Here is a 24559-nt window from a genome sequence, read left to right as displayed (position 1 = left end):
AGCATGGGCCAATTAGACCAAAACTGCCAAAATCACTGATTTAGTTTTAGTTATGAATTATATAGAATAATGCATACCCCACAATTTCACAGCTGGAAATTACCAGACAATATGATGTTAGGTGATACACTACAACCAATACATTAAATGTTTGACATTAATTGTTGTTCCAATGTACTGTGTATCATCATTGCCAACCAAGATGTCAGGGTGCGTTGGTGAATTTGCCTGTGTCTGTCTTTGAGTGTAGGTACATGCTACCCCACCCAGCACCCCTGTCGAAGTGAAGGAGCCAACACAGCAGCCTGAGAAGGAGGAGAAGAAGGGGAAGAGAGAGGAGCAAGGGCCCTCCACCTCCAAACAGAGCGAGCCTCTCCGTGTCCAAATCTTCGAGGGCGGGTAAGAGAAAGTCGACACAGGAGTACTGCATAGCTATGTCTGATCAGCTAATACTAGTGGATTTGTTCTATGAGCAGATAGATTTTTCTGCTAAATTCATCATGTATAATCATGCTGATATTCAACGTTATTGACAGATAAAGGTATCAGAGATGTAACAATACATTAGCTGTGTGTCATTGTATTCAGATACGGTAGCAGTACCAGGCAGCGCAGGGCTGCCACCAAATGAGTCTCAAAATATAAATGCCACATTATGAGGGAAGAAAAGGCAGTAACAGTGGAGAATGTTTTACACTTCAGTCTTCCAGAATAACAGAGAAACAGGTGAGCTAGCCCCCAGGGACTTCATTTCTACCGACAGCAGAGCCTTTGCCATTCACAGCTGGTAGAAAATGTAGTGTTGAATGGGGTTGATGTTTGTGCGGTGCAGTAGACAAGCAGAAAGCATCCTTCCAGATTTGTTTTACGAGATTCTCATTAGTGTCTGTATACCTTCCTCTCAATGACAAGAGAGCAACTGAAGTTTAGCTGCTGTACATACACTACCAGTCAAAAGTTTGGACACACCTACTCATTCAAGGGTTTTTCTTAATTTTTACTATTTTTTACATTGTAGAATAATTGTGAAGACATCAAAACTATTAAATAACACATGGAATCATGTAGTAACCAAAAAACTGTTAAACAAATCAAAATATATTTTATATGTGAGATTCTTCAAATAGCCACCCTTTGCCTTGATGACAGCTTTGCACACTCTTGGCATTCTCTCAACCAGCTTCATGAGGTAGTCACATGGAATGCATTTCAATTAACAGGTGTGCCTTCTTAAAAGTTAATTTGTGGATTTTCTTTCCTTCTTAATGCGTTTGAGCCAATCAGTTGTGTTGTGACAAGGTAGGGGGGTATACAGAAGATAGCCCTATTTGGTAAAAGACCAAGTCCATATTATGGCAAGAACAGCTCAAATAAGCAAAGAGAAATGACAGTCCATCATTACTTTAAGACATGAAGGTCAGTCAATACGGAACATTTCAAGAACTTTTAAACTTTCTTGAAGTGCAGTTGCAAAAACCATCAAGCGCTATGATGAAACTGGCTCTCATGAGGACCGCCACAGGAATGGAAGACCCAGAGTTACCTATGCTGCAGAGGATAAGTTCATTGGAGTTACCAGCCTCAGAAATTTAAGCCCAAATAAATGCTTCACAGAGTTCAAGTTACAGACACATCTCAACATCAACTGTTCAGAGGGGACTGTGTGAATCAGGCCTTCATGGTCAAATTGCTGCAAAGAAACCACTACTAAAGGACACCAATAAGAAGAAGAGACCTGCTTGGGCCAAGAAACACGAGCAACGGACATTAGACTGGTGGAAATTTGTCCTTTGGTCTGGAGTCCAAATTGGAGATTTTTGGTTCCAACCGCCGTGTCTTTGTGAGACGCAGTGTGGGTGAACAGATGATCTCTGCATGTGTAGTTCCCACCGTAAAGCATGGAGGAGGAGGTGTTATGGTGTGGGGGTGCTTTGCTGGTGACATTGTCAGTGATTTATTTAGAATTCAAGGCACACTTAACCAGCATGGCTACCACAGCGTTACGCCATCCCATCTGGTTTGGGCATAGTGGGACTATCATTTGTTTTTCAACAGGACAATGACCCAACACACCTCCAGGCTGTGCAAGGGCTATTTTACCAAGAAGGAGAGTGATGGAGTGCTGCATCAGATGACCTGGCCTCCACAATCCCCCGACCTCAACCCAATTGAGATGGTTTGGGATGAGTCAGACGGCAGAGTGAAGGAGAATCAGCCAACAAGTGCTAAGCATATGTGGGAACTCCTTCAAGATGGTTGGAAAAGCATTCCAGGTGAAGCTGGTAGAGAGAATGCCAAGAGTGTGCAAAGCTGTCGTCAAGGCAAAGGGTGGCTAATATGAAGAATCTCAAATATAAATTTGGATTTGTTTAACACTTTTTTGGTTACTACATGATTCCATATGTGTTATTTAATAATTTTGATGTCTTCACTATTATTCTACAATGTAGAAAATAGTAAAAATAAAGAAAAACCCTTGAATGAGTAGGCGTGTCCAAACTTTTGACTGGTACTGTACGTATGTAGGAAAGAAGTCCAGGCTCTGTCGCAGCCGGCTGCAACCGGGAGACCCATGGGCGGCGCACAATTGGTCCAGCGTCGTCCAAGGTAGGGGAGGGTTTGGCCGGCAGGGATGTGGGTTCGTTTCCCACGGGGGGCCAGTATGAAAAAAACAAAACAAAAAAACACGTATGCATTCACTAAATGTACGTCGCTCTGGATAAGAGCGTCTGCTAAATGACTAAAATGTCAAATGTAAAAATGTAAGTCCAACACCTAAAGTCCCTTGAGTAAAGGCAATAATTGGGTGTGGGCATTGAACATGGCCAATTGCTGCGAGGTGTGTGTGTGTGTGTGTGTGTGTCTTCCCACTGCAGTATCTGCTCTCACTGTTGCCTCTGATCTCGGCTCACAAAAAGCTACCTTTCCTTTAGCAGCTGCTGCAGTCTAGCCAACAGATAGTGATCTGCCAAGAGCACCACAGTAAAAGACAGTGTTAGAGATGGAATTAAAAAGGAAAGACAGAGGGGAAATGGTGGAAAGAGGGAAAGATAGCAGGAAGCATTGAACATTTAGTTTCCTTATGACAGACAAGGACATGTTGAAGTTGGAAGTTTACATACAACTTAGCCAAATACATTTAAACAGTTTTTCACAATTCCTGACATTTAATCCTAGTAAAAATTCCCTGTCTTAGGTCAGTTAGGATCACCACTTTTATTTTAAGAATGTGAAATGTCAAAATAATAGTAGAGAGAATGATTTATTTCAGCTTCCCAGTGGATCAGAAGTTTACATACACTCAATTAGTATTTGGTAGCATTGCCTTTAAATTGTTTAACTTGGGTCAAATGTTTTGGGTAGCCTTCCACAAGCTTCCCACAATAAGTTGGGTGAATTTTGGCCCATTCCTCCTGACAGAGCTGGTGTTACTGAGTCAGGTTTGTAGGCCTCCTTGCTCGCACACGCTTTTTCAGTTCTGCCCACAAATGTTCTATAGGATTGAGGTCAGGGCTTTGTGATGGCCACTCCAATACCTTGACTTTGTTGTCCTTAAGCCATTTTGCCACAACTTTGGAAGTATGGTTGGGGTCAGCCCGTCTGGTGTTCAACCTTCCCAAGTTCTCTCAAGTCACCCCGCTCCTCCGCACACTCCACTGGCTTCCAGTTGAAGCTTGCATCTGCTACAAGACCATGGTGCTTGCCTACGGAGCTGTGAGGGGAACGGCACCTCCGTACCTTCAGGCTCTGATCAGTCCCTACACCCAAACGAGGGCACTGCGTTCATCCACCTCTGGCCTGCTGGCTCCCCTACCTCTGCGGAAGCATAGTTCCCGCTCAGCCCAGTCAAAACGGTTCGCTGCTCTGGCACCCCAATGGTGGAACAAGCTCCCTCACGACGCCAGGACAGCGGAGTCACTCACCACCTTCCGGAGACATTTGAAACCCCACCTCTTTAAGAAAAACCTGGGATAGGATAAAGTAATCCTTCTACCCCCCCAAAAAAAAAAAAAAAAAAAAAAAAACATTGTAAAGTGGTTATCCCACTGGCTATAAGGTGAATGCACCTATTTGTAATTCGCTCTGGATAAGAGCGTCTGCTAAATGACGTAAATGTAAATGTAAAAAATGTCATTGTCCATTTGGAAGACCCATTTGCGACCAAGCATCAACTTCCTGACTGATGTCTTGAGATGTTGCTTCAACATATCCACATAATTTTCCTTCCTCATGATGCCATCTATTTTGTGAAGTGCACCAGTCCCTCCTGCTGCAAAGCACCCCCACAGCATGATGCTGCCACCCCCGTGCTTCACGGTTGGGATGGTGTTCTTCGGCTTGCAAGGCACCCCCTTTTTCCTCCAAACATAACGATGGTCATTATGGCCAAACAGTTCTATTTTTGTTTCATCAGACCAGATAACTTTTCTCCAAAAAGTACGATCTTTGTCCCCATGTGCAGTTACAAACCGTAGTCTGGCTTTTTTATGCCGGTTTTGGAGCAGTGGCTTCTTCCTTGCTGAGCGGCCATTCAGGTTCTGTCGATGTAGGACTCGTTTTACTGTGGATATAGATACTTTTGTACCTGTTTCCTCCAGCATCTTCACAAGGTCCTTTGCTGTTGTTCTGGGATTGATTTGCACTTTTCGCACCAAAGTACGTTCATCTCTAGGAGACAGAACACGTCTCCTTCCTGAGCGGTATGATGGCTTCGTGGTCCCATGGTGTTTATACTTGCGTACTATTGTTTGTACAGATGAACGTGGTACCTTCAGGCGTTTGGAAATTGCTCCCAAGGATGAACCAAACTTGTGAAGGTCTACAATTGTTTTTCTGAGGTCTTGGCTGATTTCTTTTCATTTTCCCATGATGTCAAGCAAAGAGGCACTGAGTTTGAATGTAAGCCTTGAAATACATCCACAGATACACCTCCAATTGACTCAAATGATGTCAATTAGCCTATCAGAAGCTTCTAAAGCCATGACATAATTTTCTGGAATTTTCCAAGCTGTTTAAAGGCACAGTCAACTTAGTGTATGTAAACTTCTGACCCACTGGAATTGTGATACAGTGAATTATAAGTGAAATAATCTGTCTGTAAACAATTGTTGGAAAAATTACTTGTGTCATGCACAAAGTAGATGTCCTAACCGACTTGCCAAAACTATATTTTGTTAACAAGAAATTTGTGGAGTGGTTGAAAAACGAATTTTAATGACTCCAACCTAAGTGTATGTAAACTTCCGACTTCAACTGTAGTTGGACACACAAAATACTCAAATTCAGCTAAAATAATATACACTCCCCTATGTATTTATTTGGACAGGGAAGCTAAAACTTTTTCATTTTGGATTTGAGATCAAATGTTTTATGAGGCAACAGTAAAGAATGTCACCTTTTATTTTAGGGTATTTTCATATATATCGGTTTTACCGTTTAGAAATGAAAGCACTTTCTGTATCTAGTTACGTCCATTTGAAGGTGTCATAGACATTTTGTCAAAAGTGTAGTATGGTCCTAGCACACAATAACTACATCAAGCATGTGACTAACAAACGTTGGATGCATTTGCTGTTTGTTTTGGTTGTGTTTCGGATTATGTTGTACCCAATAGAAATTAATGGTAAATAATGTATTGTCATTTTGGAATCACTTTTATTGTAAATAAGAATAGAATGTGTTTCTGAACACATCTACATTAATGTGGATGCTACCATGATTACGGATAATCATGAATGAATCATGAATAATGATGAGTGAGAAAGTTAGAGGTATACAGCTAACCTCCCCATGATCTTTGTGCATGATCACACAGTTTTCCACTGATGGAATATGAAAGGAATGAATCTGTTAAATATAATGAAAATAATTTAGTGTTTAATATATACAGATATTATAGATATTGCATCTATTTCATGCATGCTATCATCCAGGGGCGCAACTTTCACTGGGGACGGGGGGACGGGGACGGGGACGGGGGGTTCATGTCCCCCCCACATTCTGAAATAGCATCCCCACCCCCAAGTGTTATCATTACAATGTGATACAAAAATAGGTAATCAGTGTGCTTTACGACCATGCGGATGACTCAGAGCGGTCGGATAGGCTGTTTGGAGTTTACAGATGGCTGGATTTAGGACCGAGCGGACACCACAGAGCGGGCGGACAGGCTGTGTGAAGGCAAAGCTTCTGGAAGGCTGGCTGGAACCAGCACGGGAGAGTTAAACGTAGTGGTGCACGACTCCAGGATTTTTGGAGTCACCTGTGGTTGGAGTCGTGGGAGTCGACTCTTACTCGACTCCCAAAACACCCTGAAACGGATGCGCACACACATACACCTCATTATTGCAGAGTCCTACTAAGAAGACTACATTTGCATTCTAGAGGACAGACATGAGCATGATGCTGCCCATTTGCCTATAAAAGGCCTATTTTGTTTGAATATAGAAGGTGATGTGATCTTTCTGCTGTGCGCCGCCTTGACGGATCCCATGGAAGGATGCGGTGCACTCTACGCTGATTCTTTGCCATGTTATAGGCCTATTTGGACAGGTATTACTAGATACGTTGGTTTTGTAATTATTATCCAAGCATGTGCCTTATTCCAGAGGATGATTCACACAGGATTCGTTTTTCCAAACTGTCCCCTGTAATTCTTAATTTTTCTAATTGAATTGACTCTTATGACGGAAGCCTGGAGGTTTTTATTGTAGGCGTAAAGATATTTCAACGTCATGACCAGACGATAATAGGCTACACTGATAACTCGTGCTTAATGTATAATAATATTGAAATTGATGAAGTGTGATCATAAGCATTATTTTAGGGATCCATCCATGGTGGACGTCCTTCCTAATAACAATGCCCCCCATCCTGCTGACTTGAGCTGCTGAACCGTATTTGCACTTGACTGTGTTTATGGATGAGAAAGTGAACTTGCCATTTCCAAAAGGTTTAGCGAGGATGCTGCTTTGCTGTCTATTTCCTAGGACAGGGCTCTCCAACCCTGTTTGTGGAGAGCTACCATCATGTAGGTTTTCACTCCAACCCTAATCTAGCGCATCTGATTCAATAATTAGCTGGTTGATAAGCTGAATCAGGTTAGTTACAACTGGGGTTGGAGCAAAAACCTACAGAAAGGTAGCTCTCCAGGAACAGGGTTGGAGAGCACTAATCTAGGACATCAACAGCCAGCCAGGGTTTCATTAAATAAGCAATAGGCACAATACTTTTTATTGCACATTTAGGCCTAATTTAACTGATGCATTTGGCGATGTTCAACTTCAATTCACTGCCACTATGAAGAATATCTTAGCCATATTCATTGATAGCCTAATATATACTTTAATATACTTTTGATGAATTTACGAGGCATTGTTACATACAGATTGCCAAGATATAGCCTATGTGCACGGTTCTAACTGCCTTTCTGCCTGCCTCAAACTTCTCTCCCTCGCCTGCTCCTCTTTCTCTTCTCAATGAAAATGCTAGTGTGTGTTTTGGTCTTCGGTTGTTGTGTGTAGAATAGCTCTGCCTACTTATTGATAGCCCCTACTTTAGTGAACCTGCGCGAGACATTGCAAGCCAAGAAATTGTGAAATACAGCATTCCTATAGCCTACATATTTTGATTACCTGCACGGTTCTGACTGTATGCCTGGTGGCCGACATGCCTGTGTGATCACACTCTCCATAGCCGATGTGAGTAAGACTTTTAAGCAGGTCAACATTCACAAGGCCGCAGGGCCAGACGGATTACCAGGATGTGTACTCCGAGCATGTGCTGACGAACTGGCAAGTGTCTTCATTGACATTTTCAACATGTCCCTGACTGAGTCTGTAATACCAACATGTTTCAAGCAGACCACCATAGTCCCCGTGCCCAAGGACACTAAGATAACCTGCCTAAATGACTACCGACCCGTAGCACTCACGTCTGTAGCCATGAAAGGCTGGTCATGGCTCACATCAACACCATTATCCCAGAAACCTTAGACCCACTCCAATTTGCATACCGACCCAACAGATCCACAGATGATGCAATCTCTATTGCACTCCACACTGCCCTTTCCCACCTGGACAAGAGGAACACCTACAGTGGGGAGAACACGTTTTTGATACACTGCCGATTTTGCAGGTTTTCCTACTTACAAAGCATGTAAGGTCTGTAATTTTTGTCATAGGTACACTTCAACTGTGAGAGATGGAATCTAAAACAAAAATCCAGAAAATCACATTGTATGATTTTTAAGTAATTACTTTGCATTTTATTGCATGACATAAGTATTTGATACATCAGAAAAGCAGAACTTAATATTTGGTACAGAAACCTTTGTTTGCAATTACAGAGATCATATGTTTCCTGTAGGTCTTGACCAGGTTTGCACACACTGCAGCAGGGATTTTGGCCCACTCCTCCATACAGACCTTCTCCAGATCCTTCAGGTTTCGGGGCTGTAGCTGGGCAATACGGACTTTCAGCTCCCTCCAAAGATGTTCTATTGGGTTCAGGTCTGGAGACTGGCTAGGCCACTCCAGGACCTTGAGATGCTTCTTACGGAGCCACTCCTTAGTTGCCCTGGCTGTGTGTTTCGGGTCGTTGTCATGCTGGAAGACCCAGCCACGACCCATCTTCAATGCTCTTACTGAGGGAAGGAGGTTGTTGGCCAAGATCTCGCGATACATGGCCCCATCCATCCTCCCCTCAATACGGTGCAGTCGTCCTGTCCCCTTTGCAGAAAAGCATCCGCAAAGAATGATGTTTCCACCTCCATGCTTCATGGTTGGGATGGTGTTCTTGGGGTTGTACTCATCCTTCTTCTTCCTCCAAACATGGCGAATGGAGTTTAGACCAAAAAGCTCTATTTTTGTCTCATCAGACCACATTACCTTCTCCCATTCCTCCTCTGGATCATCCAGATGGTCATTGGCAAACTTCAGACGGGCCTGGACATGCGCTGGCTTGAGCAGGGGGACCTTGCATGCGCTGCAGGATTTTAATCCATGACGGCGTAGTGTGTTACTGGTTTTCTTTGAGACTGTGGTCCCAGCTCTCTTCAGGTCATTGACCAGGTCCTGCCGTGTAGTTCTGGGCTGATCCCTCACCTTCCTCATGATCATTGATGCCCCACGAGGTGAGATCTTGCATGGAGCCCCAGACCGAGGGTGATTGACCGTCATCTTGAACTTCTTCCATTTTCTAATAATTGCGCCAACAGTTGTTGCCTTCTCACCAAGCTGCTTGCCTATTGTCCTGTAGCCCATCCCAGCCTTGTGCAGGTCTACAAATGTATCCCTGATGTCCTTACACAGCTCTCTGGTCTTGGCCATTGTGGAGAGGTTGGAGTCTGTTTGATTGAGTGTGTGGACAGGTGTCTGTTATACAGGTAACGAGTTCAAACAGGTGCAGTTAATATAGGTAATGAGTGGAGAACAGGAGGGCTTCTTAAAGAAAAACTAACAGGTCTGTGAGAGACGGAAATCTTACTGGTTGGTAGGTGATCAAATACTTATGTCATGCAATAAAATGCAAATTAATTACTTAAAAATCATACAATGTGATTTTCTGGATTTTTGTTTTAGATTCCGTCTTTCACAGTTAAAGTGTACCTATGATAAAAAATGACAGACCTCTACATGCTTTGTAAGTAGGATAACCTGCAAAATCGGCAGTGTATCAAATACTTGTTCTCCCCACTGTATATACATATAACAGACCCGAAACCAATCATTTTTGTTTCTCTAAGATCCTAAAGCTGAGTGGGGTGTGTTGGGTTGGGGCTCTGCAGGGTGGTGGACTCCTAGGGACAGGATGGGGCGACCCAGCTATATTGTGTGCAAGTAAAAAGAGCTCTACAGTACTATTAGGCCTATGAGATGAATTATATGGAGGATTTGCTGTTTCTGTGTGTTAATGTATATTTGAGGTGTTTTGTATTTTTTTATTTCACTTTTGTGTCCAAAATAAAGGCGGGAAGAAATTGTGTTGGGAGAGAGTTGAGTTATGTACTAGACTGTTGGGGGTCGGGCGTGCAGGCGGCTCCTGCTGGCTGGGCGGTCTGGCAGAAATTTGATATAGATGATGTCTTAATAATGACAATCAAGTCTTTGTATTTTTGTTGTTAATTTGTTAGGTTATTGGTTAAAGGTGCAACACAAAATGTATTATTGAATTACCTTTGATCTAGTTCAGTCTTATCAATCACAAACATATTTAATAATGATCTCTTACCTAGATTGATGACTGTGGGCATTTTTTTTGTTTACTTTTTGTTGTTCTAAATAGAGACAAAATATTGGATTGTGTAGAAATGCAGGAAATTAGATATAGATGGGCCACCGCCAGGTTATGTCCCCCGAACTTCTAAAACCAAAGTTGCGCGCATGCTATCATCAGTGTTTGCTAACAGGGGTTTACAATTTACAAGCCATAAAATGTTTACCTTAAAGGGACAGTTCAGCTATTTTACATATGTAAATATTTGTTTCCTTAAATTGAAAGCACTCTATGGAAAAGGAGTGACTGCAATCCACACCGTTGCAAACAATTAGCAACATTAGCATTTTGGGAGGCCTTTTTTTCAATGCCAAATCAAAAAATATTTTTTTGCCAATTCATTAATTAACACAATCAATTTAAGAGGTGATTTGGGCATGAAATGTGATACATGCTAAACGGGGAAGATTGACTTGGGAATGGGGAACAGCTGCTGCTCATCGGGAAACAACACAATGGCATAAACAGAATTTTGACATCTGGGAGATTTTTGTAGAAGCACTGTGCTCAAATATGTTGTGAAATCTGTTATGAATGTATTGTAATGTTTTTAAAATGTATAACTGCCTTAATTTTGCAGGACCCCAGGAAGAGTAAGCTAATGGGGATCCATAATAAATACAAATACAAATACAATTTCCAGGTTGCACAGCAAAAAATACAGGAGCATAAAATGTGCATGCAGAACATGTTTTTGTCTGTTTTTCTTTCACTGAGTGAGATGCAATATGCTACAGCTGACTTCTAGCCTATGCTACAGCTGACTTCTCTCTCGGTTCCGTAGCCAACAGATTAACCTAACATAGCAAGCGTAAAATAAGCGTAAAATAAATGCCTGAAACTAGATCCGCTACATACTGTTCTTGAGGAAAATAAAAAAAACTGTTGAGGTTCTCTTCTGCACTGTTCAACCAATCCAGTAAATGTGGAGGAGGAGTTAAGATGGAGCAGAAGTCCAGTCACAGGCTCTCTTTCCATTTCCCCTGAAAACAGGAACAACCGGTTGTTGGGGACTCGGCAGAGGCTACCACCAGATGCACTTGACATGCGTTTCTATTGGATAGTGCAGCTGTTCATATGGGTATCCCCTCTTAACACATCTCAGACTACGGCAAAAATATCAAACATGTCTGAAAATTTTTGTGACGTCCCAGTCTTGATCTGGAGATCTTAACAGCATCCATCAGGGCTCGTTGACCATCTCACGCTATGAGCAGAAGAACGCGCGAACGAGTCTCTCAGGCATGCATATTTCACCCTTTAAAACTTGTCTGGGACACCTAAATCTTGCAAATATTGGGGCACACACAAACACACACACAATGCATGTAACACTCCAGAAACAGTGTGTCATTCATTCCACCTCTCTTCTCTGTGTTCTCAACCACGACTGCACTCATCGGAACACAACACACATCACCACTTTCTATAAATACACAGCATGCAGGCAACTCGGCTCTGTTTGTGTTTTTAATGACTTGTATGTTTTCATCCTGATACAATTAAGTCACGTCTGTGAGGGAGGAGGGACTGACTGGGGGGGCTCTCTGGAGCACATTAACATTATTCAGTTGGAGAAACAGATGCTGTAACATGGCAGGCTTTTCCTCACTGCTGCTTTTCTCATAAACTAAAGGAGCCGTGGGTGTCCTCTGTGACAGCGGGACATTGGGTTTAATCTCCTATTGGGTTTAATCTCCTTAGCTAACACTTAGAGCAGCCACAACTGTCTAGTTGCTCTTAACACTGCCAGACACATACAGTTTCATGGAGTAAATACATTGTCACATTTTCTCATTGGCTTGGTGACATAGTCAGCTTACCTCATTCCACTGTTAACCTGTGAGGTCATGAATAGTTTGTTTATCATATTGTATTGTATGAAATTCAACATGTGGGGATGCAGGATTTACCATAGCTCACAGTCACATACATGCCCAGCATCATCACAACCAGAAACAGATAGAAATTGTCGGTATGATGTCATTTTGTGCAGTTTCTCCTGCTGGGTGTATGCCGTGTGCCTGCACTCACAGTAGTGACTCAAAACGCTGTTGCATTCCATCAATGGCATTATCATCATCAGTTGTTGCTGCTTTGAAATGTAAAAGAGTAATAGGAAGAGTTGCTCTTCCTCACATCTCTCTGCTCAGTCATGATGCCATTGTACAGCTGGGGATGGTTTGTCAGCTTCCTTGCAGGAACACCTTTATTGAAAGGCAGATGTGTGCAGCTTGAGTCTTGCTCTGCTGGAGATGTGAGGCGATATTTTTTGCCGTGCCACGAAATGTGTGTCAGTGTGCAGACAAAGGCTTTACTGAGTGAATGCAATGGAATGGCACTCTGGAGACTGTTTCTCAGTTGTGTAAGAATGTGTTCAAAGTACTGTTGTTGCCTCAATGGAAAGCTCAATGCGAATACTGATCTTTATTCAATTTGATACAGTATATTGTATGACAAATTCTGTATTTAAAGATGTGTACATCGGGTTGGGTAGTGCATACTATTTCCGTAAGCATTAAAAACAACCAGCATATAAACCAGTCTTTTATAGAGTAGGGCTGAATGTAGAGGTGGATTTATTTATGTATTGTCTATTTGGGGCAGTTGGCTAAAACCAGGCTTCCCTCTCTGTAGCTGGTGCTGCTGTTGGCCGGGCCACCCAAACTGAGCATAAAAGTTGGGTTCTCTATCTGCCTGCCTGCCTGCCACGGGCGTAGACAGGCTGGAGAGAGAGAGAACTACAGGGGGACTTAGAGGAAGCAGGGGTTTGGTGGGGCTACCCCATTCTGATATAAAGAGTGCCTTGTGTAGAGTAGGCCCAGGCAGCTATCTTTAACTACTTTTAACTCACTATGTATTTTGTTTTTATTTTCTCACTTCCTCTCCCCCCACTTCCTCTCCCCCTCTTTCCCCTCAGGTACAAGTCTAATGAGGAGTATGTGTACGTGCGGGGTCGCGGCCGAGGAAAGTATGTGTGCGGAGAATGCGGGATCCGCTGTAAGAAGCCCAGCATGCTAAGAAAGCACATTCGCACACACACGGATGTCCGGCCCTACGTCTGCAAACACTGCAAATTCGCTTTCAAAACCAAAGGTGAGGAAGAGGAGGTGTGACCTTTCTAAATAGGCCCCAAGTCATAATACAGCATCTTCATATATGGTTGAGCAGTTTCTGTAACGATTAGCTATACTCCAAGTCGATATTAACGTCATAAGAAGGAATTCCCCTCGACCACGCCCACAAATTGGGGAAAACAAACATTATTTCCCATTGACCCCCATTGTAAAAGAGCCAACTTCGTCGTCAATTTTTTATTATACAGAAATAACAAAAATGCCGAAAAGCTGCTGTGTTGTTCAATGTACATATAACCAGGTAAAAAATCCGACCTATGGTTCGCAATGCTCCCACATAGGGAAATAGAGCCTGCGAGAAGAGCCCTGTGGCTTCAGGCTATTCGGCGTGGGACCCGGTTCCCAAGTAGGCTACACGTAGCTGTGTGTGTGAAAAACATTTACCTTGTTTAGTATAGTCTGTTTGTAACTCCACTCACTACTTGTAGCTGTATAGTCTGTTTGTTTATGTTGTTGGCCTTGGCTAGCTTAATGTTCCGGCCGGTAGCTAGCTAGCACTCACTCATGTGGCTGCTAGCACTGTCATGAAAAGGGGCATGAGGGAAGCCCTACAATATTAAGTTTTTCTAAGTAATGAGAACGCTCGGGAGCAGGCAATGTTGAAAAGTAATCTTTAGACATGTTGTACTTTTCTTAAATGTAGTTTTGTAATTGACTAAAACAAGCAGACAAAAAAATTGTTTGAAAAAGGTCACGTTTTTGCTGTGAGCCATTGGGGTAACCTAGGTAACAGGTCGTTTTCCCCACGGGCGGGCCGTGGCGTTCCGTCTAATAACGACTGAGACTGTGCTTAGGGTTGCAAAATTTCATGGAACTTTCAATAAATTCCCAGGTTTTACAGAAATCCTGGTTGGATGTTCCGGATTTCCTGCTTATTCCCTCCTGATACCGGGAATCTTCCAACCGGGTTTTGGGAAAACTAGGGAATTTATTGAAAGTTCCCCGAATTTTGCGAACCTAGTTATGCTCGACTATCTGGTTGTACTCCGGTCTCTCCCTCCACCATCAATTATTCCTCATCTACCCAGTTCTGTTTCAGTCTAATGTGGCTTTGCTGTTCTTGTTTGCCTTGTCTTCATAGGGAACCTTACCAAGCACATGAAGTCCAAGGCTCATGGGAAGAAGTGCCAGTCAATGGGAACGTCTGGGTCTTCACTGGACGAGCCGGAGACCGAGGAACCAGGTACAATACCGTAGGGAGGAAACTTCACCCATCAAACATCTCTCCTCAAACCTGACTCGATAGCTAGCCTTGTAGATATATCTGCTCCTCCAAAGAAACTAGAACTGGGCAGGACATGGTTATCCTTTAAAAGTCGCATCATACTGCAGCACAGCTTGCGGGGTGCCGCAGAATTCTATGGCACGTTATTTAACCGTCAGCCATTGTTGCCATTAATGATAGTTTGACCACCAGAGGGCATATTTGAGAAGCTAAGTTATTGAAATGACATGGAGCTGTAGGCCTAAGAGTCCTGTTTGCTGTAGCTGTTTTAGTGTAACTTACTTATTGGCATAAAGGCCTACTTTATAGGCCTACATAAAGCATACAAGTCATCCATGTCTTTAAATACAGTCAAGCATTTTAGGTATAAAAGGAAATAACAAAGGGACCCTTGAATAATTAAACAATGAATAAACCGCAACATGTTGGCTAAAGCGATTGAATTCACGAATGCATTTGACTGTTTTTAATATTGGCTGTACTAGAGACTATATGGGATTGATTATGATTTGTTTTAAAATTATTATAGTATTTGTTTGGTCAACATTTACAGTATTTGTTGTGCTGTTTATACTGTTAGAAATGTAGCTTAATTAAATTGATTAATATTATGGTGTTTCTATTCCAAGAAAAACAAAAATGCATTTTACAGTAGCCTATGTAGGCCTCAGAGTTTCCATAAGGAAAATATAGCGCTGTACAACGTGACCGGTCAGGAGTAGGCCTAGGCTAATAATCCTAACATTTCCACACCCTAATTGTAGGCTAACCAATACCCAAACAGAGATTCAGTGAAAATAAAAATCGGATTTATTTATTTATCAAGACCAGTCCCCATGCTTGTCTCAGAGCAGCACGAATCGATGCTGAAATAGTTGACCACACGCAGGTAGGCTATTGCTTCAAATCCTATTATATAATAATAATAATATGCCATTTAGCAGACGCTTTTATCCAAAGCGACTTACAGTCATGCGTGCATACATTTTTGTGTATGGGTGGTCCCGGGGATCGAACCCACTACCTTGGCATTACAAGCGCCGTGCTCTACCAGCTGAGCTACAGAGGACCACAATTGACATTATAACAGTTGGATGACTTCGGGTGTTTCAGTAAGCAACGATTTGTTGCCTTCATTAGCCTACTTTATTCCAATATTTCTGTCATTCAGTGATATTTATTCCCATAGTAATTCGTTATGGATCCTTCCAGATGTGGTTATAAAACTGTGCACTTGGTGGGCTATGCAAAAGAGATGGGAGAGGTGACATGCCCCGCAAACACCATTAATACATTTAAAGTCCTTAAACTCGGCAAGAGTCTGTTGTCCAGCTGATAGCCCATCAAGGGTGGATGGCTTCTTTTGTATTCTTAAAAGAACTCCAGCACAGAGAAGAGAAAGGAGCCTTGAATAATTAAACAATTAATAAACTGCAACATGTTGGCTAAAGCGATTGAATTCACAAATGCATTTGACTGTTTTTAATATTGGCCATCAACCAAAAACACAGCATCTACCGTGGTAGATGATTTAAAAAAATAAATTTAAAAACCAGCTATTTCAAAATAGCATTTTGAAAACATGTTTTCAAACACTTGTTTTTCACAAGTGTAGCAGGTTGTGAACTCTGTAAACAACGTTTCCACTCCGAGAATGGTCCGAACGGCCCTTGCTGTGCCTGGTGAGCAGTTCGTCAAGTTGCAACAAATACATTGATCCTCTCAGCAAGGTTTTACCCGTGGTCGTGGAGCTGGGGGGAAGTGCAACTAAAATGCAGTTGAGATGTAGTTGAAATATACATCTGCATTTTGAAAGAGTATTTTTGTATCATTATTTTATTAATGAAAGCATAAAGATGTTGATGAACAAATACTGTATATGCGTCTATATGCGTGTTACATGGTCCAGTTACAGCTTCTTCTGACAAAGTAGAAAAAAAAGTGTCTTTTTTGTGTGAAATTGCTTTTTTCGGACATTTTGCGGTTGCCTGAGGCTTGGTGATCACAGAATCAGTAGGATATTAAACAAACACTCAAATAGGCAACAGAAGCAGGAACAGCGTAGGGCTGAGTGACTCACTCATTCCTGGCTTTCGTTCAAAATAAGTTATATTATGAAAACGGAGTCTGGTGCTCTCTGTGTGGATAGGCCACTGGGAGTAAACTGATACCGGACTGCACTCTGGTCAAAGAGTGATGAAAGACACAGAAGACCACTCTAGGAGTTTAATGATGAACCAGAGTATACATGTGGCCTGTGTATAGAGGGAAACAGGATAAAAGAAATAGAAAATTACTACAATGTAAATCCAATAAACAATATTACATTACAGTAATGTCAACAACCTCTATACACAATTGACAATAAGATAAAAATAACCATAACACCATAACACCACATACACATTTCTTGTATTTACATATAACCGTAGCAACAGAAATATAATAAAAGTGAAAGAAGTATTTGTTCTGACTTACGTTTGGTCAAAAACGCACAAATATCCCATATATATGCAAATGAAAACAGTCTGATCTCCACGAAAGCCAACCGAACTGAGAAATAGGTTTCGTTTTTTATACTAACAAGTGGTTGCCATGGTGAATAATCCAATGATAATTTGTAGGACACTTATAAGGAAACATCAAAGAGTTTACCGGAATCTCTAAATGAAAATACTGGCAGATCAATAAAATGTCCTTGTAGATCTAATACAATTTAGAGGATTCTAAATTAATATCTATGGGGCTTTTATACAATTATAATGCAGGGTTAATAATAAATTAATATATTTGTAGGGCTTGATGCATTTTTCGTTAGGGCAAATCTGGTCTGTGATATTGAGTTAAATGTAAAACTTTCGAGTACTTAAGTATCGAATACATTGCAAGTTTGCCTATTTTTGGCCTTTAGGCTACGCTTTACAATAGGACTCAACTCTGACTGACTGCAGCCTCTATCGGTAGTCTAAACTGTGGCACAAATTGGTGGATTTTTCACACGTAGCCGAGCTATTAGACTATCCTTTTGTGAATTAATGGAGGTGTGAATGTTTCAGTCCAAGAGTCTCTCTCCTCTCGCACTAGAGCCCTGCATCAGGCAAAAATGGAAAAGTGGAATAATAGTCTACGGTCTGTAGTCATAAAAACAGTTAGGCTAAATAAATTGATATTATTTTGTTGGGTAACGGATCGACTCTCAGAACTCATTAAGAGGACGTGGCTTCTATCTTCAATATAATCATTCATTCAGAAGGTTAAACCCATAGGTTTTAGGCCTGCAGTAAATTAAATTAGATTACCAGGTTCATTTTTCATTAGGTTCATGCCTTCTGGGAATGTTAAAAAAGTCCAAAAGTTATGGGTGGAGTTAGAAATTTGTGCCTGTGGGCGACGGAGAGAAACAAAATGGTGCAGTTTGAGGCCATGTGGCGGAGAGTGATGCGGGCGCTGGAGATGGGGGTGTGAGCAGGTGGGTCTGGGCAGGGGTGATGTAGTTGTCGTTTGTATGTGTATGTTTTGTATTGTCTAAAAATATAAAATAAAATAAAATTGTACAAAAAAATGTATAGGGAAAAATGACAAGCTTGCAACACGCATCTGATTATTCATTATGAATAGGATTTATTTGATTTATTTCATTTACATTCTTCATTGTAACCACAATGTCACAAATAATTGAACACACACAACATGAGAAGATTAACTTGGTCAAAACATTTCTTTATTAAAGACTATCAGAAAGAATGTTGGTACTTATTTATTTTGATCCAAAGCCACGATTGAGTGAGTCACTCAGCTCTATGCTGACAAATATAGATTTATGCGAAATAGCCTACTAAATAGGCCAAGCCTAAACAAATATATTAAATTGCTTAAATTATAATGCAGGGTTAAAAACACATTCTTTCTGATTATCTTTAGCAATTATTATGTGGATTATAATAAATTACTATATTTGTAGGGGGTGATGCATTTTTCATTAGGGCAAATCTGGTCTGTGAGATTGAGTTAGGAATGTAAAACTTTAGAGTACTTAAGCATCGAATACATTACAAGTTTGCCCTTTTTTGGCCATTAGGCTACACTTTACAATAGGACTCAACTCTGACTGACCGCAGCATCTATCGGTATTCTAAACTGTGGCACCAATTGGGGGATTTTTTCACACCTAGCCGAGCTATTAGACTATCCTTTTGTGAATTAATGGAGGTGTGAATGTACATTTAATAAATAAATGAAGTAGCACAGGTTTTGAAAATATGGGCAACCTTTTTCCCCTCCCTATCCTTGCTGGACTCCCTTTCCTTCGTTTCTTCTTCACATCAGCAAAGAAGGACTCCGTGTTTCAGAAACTCACTTCATATAGAGGGGCTATCACTCTTTCACACTATGGTAAATAAAGCCAGTTGTTATTTTATAATTATTTATTTCTGTTTTTAGAGGGAGAGAAACCAAAAGCCCACTGTGCCTATTTTTCGAAAATGGTCAGTCCACATGTCAAGTGTAAATGCGCCATTGTATTTACCAAAGTATTTACTCCAGGACCACCGGCAGCAATTTTTTTTGTTGTTGCCTGATGCAGGAATCTAGTGCCAGAGAAAAAAGACTCTCTTACTGAAACATTCACATCTCCATTAATTTACGAAAAGATTGTCAATTTGTGTAGACTACCGATAGATCAGCTTTCTAACTCCCCCTTGTGATAGTGTGGTGCAATGACAGAATGATGCAATTTACCACAATTTGCCACCATCTTCCAAAAATGGTCGCGGCATAAACTCGAAACTTTTAAAGGAAGAACCACTGTATGTCGGTTATGTAACGCAATATGTTGCTATTCTCCTTCCTCTGTCGTGCTGAAGAGAAATGAAAAATATTAAATTAATATATGAAGAATACATGGCCAAATACATTTCATAGAGTCTCAATGTTTCTGGTGCAGGATGGGAGAGATGTACAGTGTTGTGTACAGTCGGTGTTTTCAAGGCTGCAGTCCTGGCCTATAAAGAACAGCATTCCAGACACTCACATCCACCCCCTCTCTGTGCAGGCTCAATGCCACCCATCCCTCTTTCCATCCCTCCCTCTCTCTCTCTCTCTCTCTCCCTCCCGGTAGCAGACTGCACTCAACACTGAGCCAAGGACACCCCATTCAAAGAACCCTTCCATTCAAAAGCCAGCTATTAGACTTCATGAATGGAAACAGCAGCACGATTCCATAAAATAAAACCTTGTCCGTCTGCTTGCTATTTATAACATCAGGTTGATAGAATGTTATGTTGGATAGGAAGTCACCCTGTCCTGGTCCTTGTGCCCATTTCATGTGTTTGTGTATGAATGTGTGTTTATAGTCACATACAGTGAGCTCCAAAAGTATTGGGGTAGTGCCCAATTTGTTAATGTTTTGGCTCTGTACTCCAGCACTTTGGGTTTGAAATGATACAATGACTATTAGGTTCAAGTGCAGACTCAGCTTTAATTTGAGGGTCTTTTCATCCATATCGGGTGAACCGTTTAGAAATTACAGCACTTTCTGTACATAGTCCCCCCATTTTCGGGGACCAAAAGTATTGAGACAAATTTAGTTATGTTTTTTAAAGTAGTCAAAAGTTTAGTATTTGGTCCCATATTCCTAGCACGCAATGATTACATCAAGCTTGTAACTCCATAAACTTGTTGGATGCATTTTCTGTTCGTTTTGGTTGTGTGTCAGATTATTTTGTGCCCAATAGAAATGAATGGTAAATAATGTATTGTGTCATTTTGTAGTCACTTTTATTGTAAATAAGAATGGACGTTTCTAAACACTTCTACATTAATCTAGATGCTACCATGATTACGGATCGTCCTGAATGAATCGTGAATAATGATGAGTGAGAAAGTTAATAAAAAATATTATACCCCCAAGACATGCTAACCTCTCACCATTACAATAGCAGGGGAGGTTAGCATTTTTGGGGGGGTATAATATTTGTGCGTCTAACTTTCTCACTCATCATTATTCACAATTCATTCAGGACTATCTGTAATCATGGTAGCATCCACATTATATTTTTATTAAAGCTCATTGTCATTGTATCATTTCAAATCCAAAGTGCTGGAGTACAGAGCCAAAACAACAACAAATGTTTCAGTGTCCCAATAATTTTGGAGCTCACTAAGTCCAGAGTGACTTAGGTGAACTCAGTTTCTGGAGAGCTGCATTGTCTGCTGGTTTTCAGTCTTTCCTTTCAATCTGGAACTAGTTTAGACCAAGCATTCCGTATTGGACAAGTTCAGATAGTACCTCCCCGTTTCACTCTGTTTCTGACTGCTTTCTTCCATTTCGTGACTACTGAACAAAACTGTGTTAATTTAGGTGCAGCCTGGAGGACTGGAGTTGTGCACCCTGATCCTAACGGCTTGTGTGTGTCTGTATGTGTTTACATTTGGAGAATTAGGCTTAGTGTAAGTTTCCCCCTCTTTTCTCCTCAGGAGGTAGTGAAGAGCGTTTGTCTGGCTCCGAGGACCAGGATGAGCACCAGTTCTCTGACGTGGATGATTCAGAGGAGGACGATGACGAGGATAAGGAAGAGGAGGAGTCCTCATCTCACGACGAGCCGCCTTCCTCCTGCTCCTCCGACCCCCGTCTGTCCACAGGGGGGCACTCCAGCAGCGGAAGACGGTCCCAGCAGGGCACGCCTGACCCCTCAGCCCCAGAACCCCAGCCAGGTCCCAGCCCCTGCCCCAGCCAGGAGCCCTCTCCCACCCGGAGACTGTGGCCAAGCGGGCGTGCTGCCTCTCCAGGAAGCCGGAGGGCACTGTTCTCCCGCCGGGGCTTAGATGCCTCCCCCAGGGCCTTCTCCCCTAGCAGTGAAAGCTGCTCTCCCATCCGAAGTCTTTCCCCCAGACTGGAGCTGGCCTCCCCCAACCGACACCTCTCGCCCTCCCCCAAGAGAGGACCGTCCCCCATCAGAGCTCTATCCCCCCTGTCCCCCCTGCGGCCTCTCTCCCCTCTCCGGCCGATGTCCCCTAGCCAGTACCGGGCGTCGTGGGCCCGGGCCTCTCCCTCGCCCCTGGGGGTGCAACATAGACCTTGCAGCTCACCCAGTCGTTTGCCCTGGGACATCCCCAGTACGATGGCCAGCGATCGCAGAGAGGTGGGTTCAATGGTAAGTTATGTATTTCATTCACTTTGTGATCCTGTAGTTTTTCATGTTATTTTAAGCCACAGTTATTCTTGTCAGTTACAGAATGAGATGTAATTAGCCATCCCTCCACATAGATGTATTTTTAAACCATAACTACATTGTCAGTAATGGTCAGTAGTAAACCCATATTATTGCAGAGTAATTTCCCTTTTGGTACTAAGCTAACACTCACTATATGAGAATAGCAGAGGCCTAAATATATACCTACGCTATACTTTGTAAATGTACTTTTCTGATTGTTTTTTTCCTATCATAAGGCTGGCGGCTGATGGTGTTTAATGCCTGTGGTTGCGTCTTGCTTGCTCCCCTCCCCTGTGTTTTAAAACCTGCATTGGAAGCCCAGTTTAGCCAAAGGCAATGTGAAAACAAGTTCTGTGTTTTATTCTGTGTGAAGTAATGATGAGGTCTGTGCTCCCCCTACAGGAGAGGATAGGAACACCAAGTGAAGGGCTGATGGGTCCAGAGCCCAGCCTGTCATTCTCCCCAGCTTTCCGTCTGTCCCCCAGTGACAGCCCTGCAGCCAAGTCCCAGTCCATGGACCGCGTCTTTAGCCACCTGCCTCTGCACTCCCAGCAGGCCAGGGTGCCCTACCTGATGATCCCCATTGGGGGCATTCAGATGGTGCAGGCTCGTCCCCGCTCCCACCCCACTACCCCCACCTCGCCCCCCTCTCCCCCGATGGAGGGGCTTCTACTGGGCCAGACCATTAGGGAAGCCCCCTGGTGCAGGATCCCCAGAACTCAAGGGCTCAGAACTCCTGGGGACCACTGGTCTGACAGCCAGGAAGTAGTAAGAGCCAGCCAATCAGGGCTGTGCATTCCCAGTTTAACCCCACCCATACGTTCCAAACCCTCCACCTCGCAGCATGGTAGGACGGACCCAGGGATGATAAACACAAAGCAATATGGCAGCTTACACAGCTCCTCCCACTCACACAGGTCTGAGGCAGAGACCACAGAACGATGGCCCTCACACGGCCAGGCAGGACCGCCCCCCTAGTCAGCCAGTCCCCCCTCCCACACACAGGATTGGACAGCTGTCTGAGAGGCAGGAGTCACCAGGGTTGCGGTCCAGAGTGACTGGTTCAGAATTGGTGGAGGGAGGAGCTAAAGGCAGAGACTCAACCAATCAAGGCCAGAGCACTTAGTCTCCACCCTTTGATGAGTCATGCATCCTTTACGCTTTTGTTTTTATACAGTTTTCAATACAATTGTTAACTTAAATGTTTGTTCTTCTGCAATATTCAGGTTTGTTATAAAATGCACTTTTCTTTAAATCTCTCAATCTTACCTTCTGTATCTCTATTGATACTGCTATCTTAATATCTATTTGATTATATATGTAAAATAAATATGAATACATTTGTAAATGACCAAAATCTTTAATCAACAATAATTCACATTTTGTTTTGTCCCTTTGTCCAGTATTACTCAAACTGTAGTTACTTGTGCCTTTTCTGTCTGGGTTTGTGTCTTGAGATGAAGACCAAGATAAAAGGCTGTGAAGTTTTGATATACACTCGGTGTTTCCAGGAAGGGGGTTCCTGTGTGGCGTGATAATTGTTTGTATCCTTAAAGGGATAGTGTTGGGTTAGAGGTAGTTTTGCGAGCCAATGCTAACTAGCTGTACCCGAAGACTTCCAGTCTTTGCGCTAAGCTAGTTAGCATTGGCTCGCGAAACTACAGTACCTCTACCTTCCTTCATACTGGATGCAGAGACATAAAAATTCATTGCCAAAACCCCAAACTATCCCTTTAAGGCCATTGCATTGATGTCAGGGTATTCTAAAATATGGTATATGAGGTGGTATATTGAAGGAACAGTGAGCGCTTTGCAAAGAAAATGCACTGAAGTCATATTTTTTTATAAAAAAAGATTTGTCAATCTTATGTGTCTGTACAGAGAAGAGTGCTCCATATTTATTATTTTGTTATACTATGAAAGAGATCATTGTTTAAGTTTTTTTACTTTTAATTTTTGGAGGAAAAAAAACATGCAATTTTTATTTAGTCATGTGTCTGTCTTTTTCGTAATGTTCTCAAGAGTTGAAATGGAGATGGAGAGGACGGTCTCTTTAAGGTTGGATGGTACAAGGAGGAACAAGTGCCCTAAAGAATTTCGCACACAGCAAATCTTTAGTCTCTGAACCAATAAAAAGTGCACCATACTTCTGTAAGGCTGTTTTACTTGTTTTGTTTTGTTGTTTAAAAAAAATGTTATGTAATTTTTTAATAGATAATCCAAAAGAATGATTGATTAATACATATAGACTGCTGCTGTTTGAATTCCACAAAATAACAATTGGAGTTGTGGGGAACATTAAAATCAAATAAATTGTTATTTGTCACATGCTTCGTGAACAACTGGTGTAGACTAACAGTGAAATGTGACTAGTTTCAGGAAACTGGGCATATGTCGCGGGTCACTACTTCACAGGAGAGCCATTTGAACGTAAACTATTTTTAAAAATCAAAATGCATTTTTTGGCAGAAATGCCTTCTGAAACGTGAACTTTCATGTGCCTTAATAACAACCTTGTATACCAATTGAATACAATTGTTAAATTACGAGACTAGTTGGTTTAGCCACAAAAAAAGACAGCAACCTTCCCTCTAGCCATGATTGGCTGAGATAATGAGTGGGCTGGACATGCCGAGAGAGGAGTTCGGATTGGTCTGCCATATAGGACGTTTCTGTCTATTTGAGCTGGTCAGTATGTGTAGGTAATCCTG

At 42.1% G+C, this 24559-nt stretch overlaps 1 protein-coding gene across 2 annotated transcripts in view; it reads left to right on the top strand.

Moving 5' to 3' along the window:
- LOC311112184 (transcription factor HIVEP3-like) overlaps window positions 1-23994 on the top strand; it is a 96295-nt gene extending 72301 nt beyond the window's left edge. For both annotated transcript variants that reach the window (XM_084155196.1, XM_084155197.1), the window contains exons 3-7: window positions 251-399; window positions 13196-13371; window positions 14494-14595; window positions 21112-21788; window positions 22251-23994. In XM_084155196.1, the coding sequence (XP_084011322.1) occupies window positions 251-399; window positions 13196-13371; window positions 14494-14595; window positions 21112-21788; window positions 22251-22826 (1680 nt within the window). In that variant the 3' untranslated portion in view covers window positions 22827-23994. The remainder of the gene's footprint in view (window positions 1-250; window positions 400-13195; window positions 13372-14493; window positions 14596-21111; window positions 21789-22250) is intronic.
- Window positions 23995-24559: the final 565 nt, after the last annotated feature.

This window comes from Coregonus lavaretus, assembly GCF_964263955.1.
Source record: "Coregonus lavaretus genome assembly, chromosome: 3".
Classification (NCBI taxonomy): domain Eukaryota; kingdom Metazoa; phylum Chordata; class Actinopteri; order Salmoniformes; family Salmonidae; genus Coregonus; species Coregonus lavaretus.
Note: the sequence above shows the minus strand (reverse complement) of the source record. Positions and strands in the feature narration are given on the sequence as shown.